At 39.5% G+C, this 5,519-nt stretch overlaps 1 protein-coding gene across 1 annotated transcript; it reads right to left on the reverse strand.

Annotated features, from left to right (window-relative positions):
* Positions 1 to 4,858, reverse strand: LOC128246275 (acanthoscurrin-2-like). The gene is made up of 4 exons (XM_052964468.1): positions 4,798 to 4,858; positions 2,663 to 2,713; positions 986 to 1,666; positions 1 to 204 (listed from the first exon to the last, which is right to left on the reverse strand). The coding sequence occupies exons 1-3, from the start codon at positions 4,856 to 4,858 to the stop codon at positions 1,014 to 1,016; spliced, it is 765 nt and encodes a 254-aa protein (XP_052820428.1). The 3' UTR covers positions 1 to 204; positions 986 to 1,013.
* Between the last annotated feature and the right edge of the window lie 661 nt (positions 4,859 to 5,519).

Genomic DNA, 5,519 nt, shown 5'->3' on the forward strand with positions numbered 1-5,519 from the left:
CCATTGCTACCTCATTATTTGCAAATATTATTTGTAAAGCTATATTTTGTTATTACTAGCTGGACTTCATTTTTTTAAAGTCTCTGTTTTTTCTATAAAAGTATATAACAGCTTAGCGTTGTGGGAAGGTTATTAAACAATTGAACTTTCCTCATTGTACACGTGTAGAGAGTGTTCAAGATAAGTGTGGTGTCTGGCAATGTCCTAGAAAATAAGCACAGGCAACACATTGTAATGCAGAATTTTAATTCAGGAATAAAACAAATCAAAATATTAACACAATTCGCAAAAGCCAGACAAAGCGAGGGTCGTTTATCAGGAAGGTCAATCTGAGAATGAAAAAAATCATACAAATAAGCGCTTGAATGTATGAGACTCATTTAAATAGAATAGGGCTATACAATGTGAGAGGAACGCTATCTAGTCCTTTCCATGTGAACTGTAAATCAAAGATATATGACCAACCACTGTTTTCCATTTATTTTAATTCAATCAAGATATCTTAATATTTTTTTTAAAACTTTATTATGGTTTATAATGCAATGCAAACTTTAGAGACGAGACGTCAGCTGCCCTGATCTAGAAATAACATTGTGAAGGTGTATTAATGACTGAATAACTTGAAAGTCAGCTGGTAGTTTATAAACTGTCTTCCAGATTACGCTAACAGTTAAACTAGTCTGCTTTTTGAAAGAAATAAAAACATTTTTGCAGAGACAATATTTACATCATGTATAAAGCACAAAAGAGCACCATGAGATTGGTCGAGGTAGGCCCTTTTTACTCAACAGTCTCTCGTTGCCGTTCGCACCATGACGGTCTTGTTAATATATCAGGTATTCTTCTACCTTAAATATATAATCAATCTGGGAGCGGTGACAACGCACGTAATGTCAACTACCAGCGCCTGCATATGGGAGATAATTCAATTGTGCTGTCTACCAGCAGCTGGCGATATATGAACATAAGAATAGAGATAACTCACGTAATAATCTCTACTTGCGGCGCCTGCATCACCTCCTTCTGCAGCTCCACCACTTGCACCATCTACACCTTCCAAAGTCCATCTCGGGCCACCTGCAGAACTTCCTGCACGTGCATCGCCATCCCCAACTAGTATACCCGCTTCTCATCATGGAGCCCATCATGCCATAGCTACCGTATCCACCTCCCATCATGCCGCCACCCATATCACCACCGCCCATCATGCCGCCGCCCATGCCACCGCCGCCCATGCCACCGCCGCCCATCATGCCGCCGCCCATGCCTCCGCCGCCCATGTCACCGCCGCCCATCATTCCGCCGCCCATGCCACCGCCGCCCATGCCACCGCCCATGCCACCGCCGCCCATCATTCCTACACCCATACCTCCACCGGAATAGCCACCATATATCCCACCATCCATCATACCGCCGCCCATACCACCGCCGCCACCCATTCCACCACCGCCCATCATTCCTCCACCCATACCTCCACCGGAATAGCCACCATACATCCCACCATCCATCATGCCGCCTCCCATACCGCCGCCGCCACCCATTCCACCACCGCCCATCATTCCTCCATCCATACCACCACCGCCCATCATGCTTGAATATCCACCATACATCCCCCCTCCCATTATGCCGCCACCCATCATACCGCCGCCACCGTGTCCACCATGACCTTTAAAACACAACATAGAACATGATATCGAATGCTTTGTGTGATAACACGGGCGTACAGTCAATGTATTTAAGACCGTGATCACTCCATGCCCAATAAACATACAATGTTAAGTAAAACATAATTAAAAGGCATAAACCTCTGAGAAGCTTTTATACACTTGGCGGAAACCGATTGTTTTAGAATATCGGATCTAAAGATTTTATGATGCTAAACGCGTTCTTTCGTGCAATTTTTGATGTGCCGGTAAAGTCACTTCCAAATCAAATGCCTACCTTAGAATTTGAACTTGATTTGTGTTACATTTACTCACATGTATAATTAAATATAGTCTACATTGACTTACTAAAAGCTTTTGATAGCGTTCTTCATAAAGTTACAAAACATGCGATTCTCCTTCAGGAACTCAAATAAGAAGGTAGGCGTTTTTTTGACGTGGTTACAGGTACATGTAATGATTTATGAAGTAAACGGTGTAAAAGGAAATGTGATGCTCTTTGTTTATCAGTATCATCATATCCGATCAAATACCTGTTAGAATGTGCTGTTTGTTTTATGAATTGAAAATTTCAGATTTAGTAGGCTATCCTAGTCCTGGAAACCTTCCTATTATGTTTATAATGATGTAACGAACTATTTTTTGACTTCCTCTGACTATCTCTGAGCGATACTGCCCGGCCCCCCCGCCACCCCCCCCCCCCCCCACAAAAAACACACACACAAAAAAGCAACCACTAGAATCCAATGATATCAAAGGATATGTTAGAAAACGTTGACCCCCCCCCCCCCAAAAAAAAAAAAACAGAAAAAGAAAAAAGAATTCAATGATATCAAAGGAAGTGTTTGAAAAGGTTGACCCCATCCCCCCCAAAAAAAAAACAACAACAAAAAACAAAAAAAACAACAACAACAACAAAAAACACAAACCTAACACAAAAACAACAACAACTAGAACCAAATGATATCAAAGTAAATGTTTGAAAACGTTTATCTCACCCATATATCTTCGGGAAATCATGCCACCGTACCCGTAGCCCCATTTATACCCTGGAATAAATACATACAATATGAATTTATCGATAGGAGAAACTGTCGATGATTATTAAAGAGGAAAGTGATTCCAAACTATCAGCGAATCAGAATGCTTGATAACTAAGTAAATTTCAACTACGACTACTTCTATTAAATCTTGATATGACCAGAAGAATCTATGTTAACTTTCTTATATGTCCGTCAATATCATTAACTTAAATTTCCTCCAATCCTGAATATTTACGGGGGTTGTTCCTGTAATTGAGAATGTATTTAAAAAAAACTTCATTAACAAGACCAATTTTGTATGTTCGATTGCACGTTAAAATCATTATTAAAACGCGAAAGATATGCTGAATACAATGGATATCTCCTGGAAGGGAGAAAATAAAAAATCCCTTATATATCTGCTGTGTTGGAATTATTTACATGATGGTTTTCTAAATAAACATCCATAAACAACAAACGATACTATCACATTATATAATGGTAAATAACCTTATATTGCATTTGTTTGATTTTAACGAAACATTTTATATTAAAGGGGGTGTTTCAAGTTTAAAATAGAAATAGAAAAATGAAAATAGTAATTTATTGATACGATACATAAATATGGTGAGTATATTTCTGCATATGCGCGCTACCAGGAGGGTGAAACAAAATAATGATACGATAAACATTTATAAAGTATTTTTCTTTATTTCGATTGGTACGTTTAAATATTTAAAACTGTAAAGATAAGCTAATTTGCATGTGTAGTTTCATACCATGTCCGTTAACAAAAATACGACAAATGAAGTCATTTATGTCGGATTGGAGAATTCTTGAAAAAAAATATACTGATACAGTACTTCCAAATTATATTGAAATAAAATTTTACTATTTTAAAAGGAACAATTTTAAGATAAAAGAATGTGAATACATTTGGAAAGTAAAACCCATTATCAAATGTGAAGTACTCAGTACATACTTAGACTGTTTGTTTGCAGCAATGGTCAGCAGCAAATACGTTATATTCATCCCTAGCAATGGCTTACGCCCATTAGCACTGGCTAACGTCCCCTAGCGATGGCAAACGCACCATATATTGACTGACGCGCCTTGCATTGGCTTTCGCACCTTACGTTCGCTTAAGCACTCCCTAACGGCCCTAGCACTGACCAATGTCCCTTGGCAGCGGCTAATGCCGCCTAGTACTGGCTAGAGTTTCTAGCACTGGCTCACACCCCTAGGCATTGCTAACGACCCTAGCACTGACTAATGTCCCTAGCACTTTCTACCGCCCCTAGTATTTGCTAATGCCCCCTAGCATTGGTTAACATCTCAAGCACTGCCTAACACCCCTAGTATTTGCTAATGCCCCCTCGCACTTGTTAACGTCCTAAGCACTGGCTACCGCTCCTAGTATTTGCTAATGCCCCCTATCACTGGTTATCGTCACAAGCACTGGCTAACGCCCCAAGCACTTGCTAATGCCTCATATCACTTGCTAAACGCCCCTAGCACTGGCTAATGCCCCTATAAACTTGGTAACGTTCCAAACACTTTTTTACGCCCCTAGCATTGGCCAATGCCGCCACCACTGGCTAACGCCCCTAGCACTGACTAATGCCCCTAGCACTGGCTAATGTTCCTAGCACTTGCTTACGCCACTAGCACTGGCTAAGTTCCATATCACTTTCTAACGCCCTATAGCACTGGCTATTGCCCCTAACGCTTGCTAACGCCCTTTAGCATTGCCTATTACCCCTAACACTTGCTAACGCCCGTAGCACTGGCTATCTAAATCGTTATTCAATGATGCCGAATAAGACATAACGAAAATGGGCCACATTGTGACCATAGTGCCTGTTAACTGCATTCTGTTTGGTATCATGTTATTTACATGAGCTTGTCTTTATGTTCAGTATCTTATAAAGTTCAGTAAACAATCGAACAAATAAACACGATAACCGTTATTGCAATGCATCGTAAATAATACAAATATATAACATTGAAGTTAATTTTAAAACAACAGCAACACAACAACACTTCCATTGTACGATACAAGGATAGTGCAAGTAAGTCTATAAGAGCTAAAAAAATCAAAAAAATCTTACCATCGCTGAAGGATTGGAGCGCTACGAGAGACGCAATCAGAAGACCAACGATCTTACCCATGATGAGGCCGTCAGTGTCTTGTAGGTTTATGCTCCAACAGTGCTGTATTTATACTGCCCAAACCAAAAAAGTATGACTGTTATACACTTACCATGTCATTAATCTATGTTTATTTTTTTGTTATTTATTTTAATTTCAGTTTGTCATTATTCAGTTTTTAACTTAATTTTCGCTCGACTGTTTTTCGCAAGATCATAGCTAGCCTTAGTCATCGTCTTTATTAGTGTGTGGTTTGTCTTGATATGCGAACAAATCGCTCAAACATGTGTGGAAGAATGAAACATATTCGTAGGCATAGCCCCGGAACCCTAACAGGCCGGGCCTTCCTAGCTACACCCATGTAGAATAGGGTTGGGTCTGTACGAGATATATTTACCCAAGTTATGCAAGGTTAAACAACGTATAAGACTCGAGAAGCATGTATACATTTACCAAAAAAAGCAACCAAGAACAAAGTGCGACTCACTGGCAATTTGTCAGTTAAGGAGCAAACGGAAAATACTTAAAAGGTATTTAGAACTATATTTTTATTTTTGAAATTTTCCCACCGCCTATCTCTTCCAAAATGGGAACAATTTCAGACAATGCCAAAAATGCAAACTCATTCCGAATAAATGATTAAGTAACACATATAAATGTTTCGACTATTTCGTTATATTTA

Source organism: Mya arenaria, chromosome 9 (assembly GCF_026914265.1).
Source record: "Mya arenaria isolate MELC-2E11 chromosome 9, ASM2691426v1".
NCBI classification, from domain to species: domain Eukaryota; kingdom Metazoa; phylum Mollusca; class Bivalvia; order Myida; family Myidae; genus Mya; species Mya arenaria.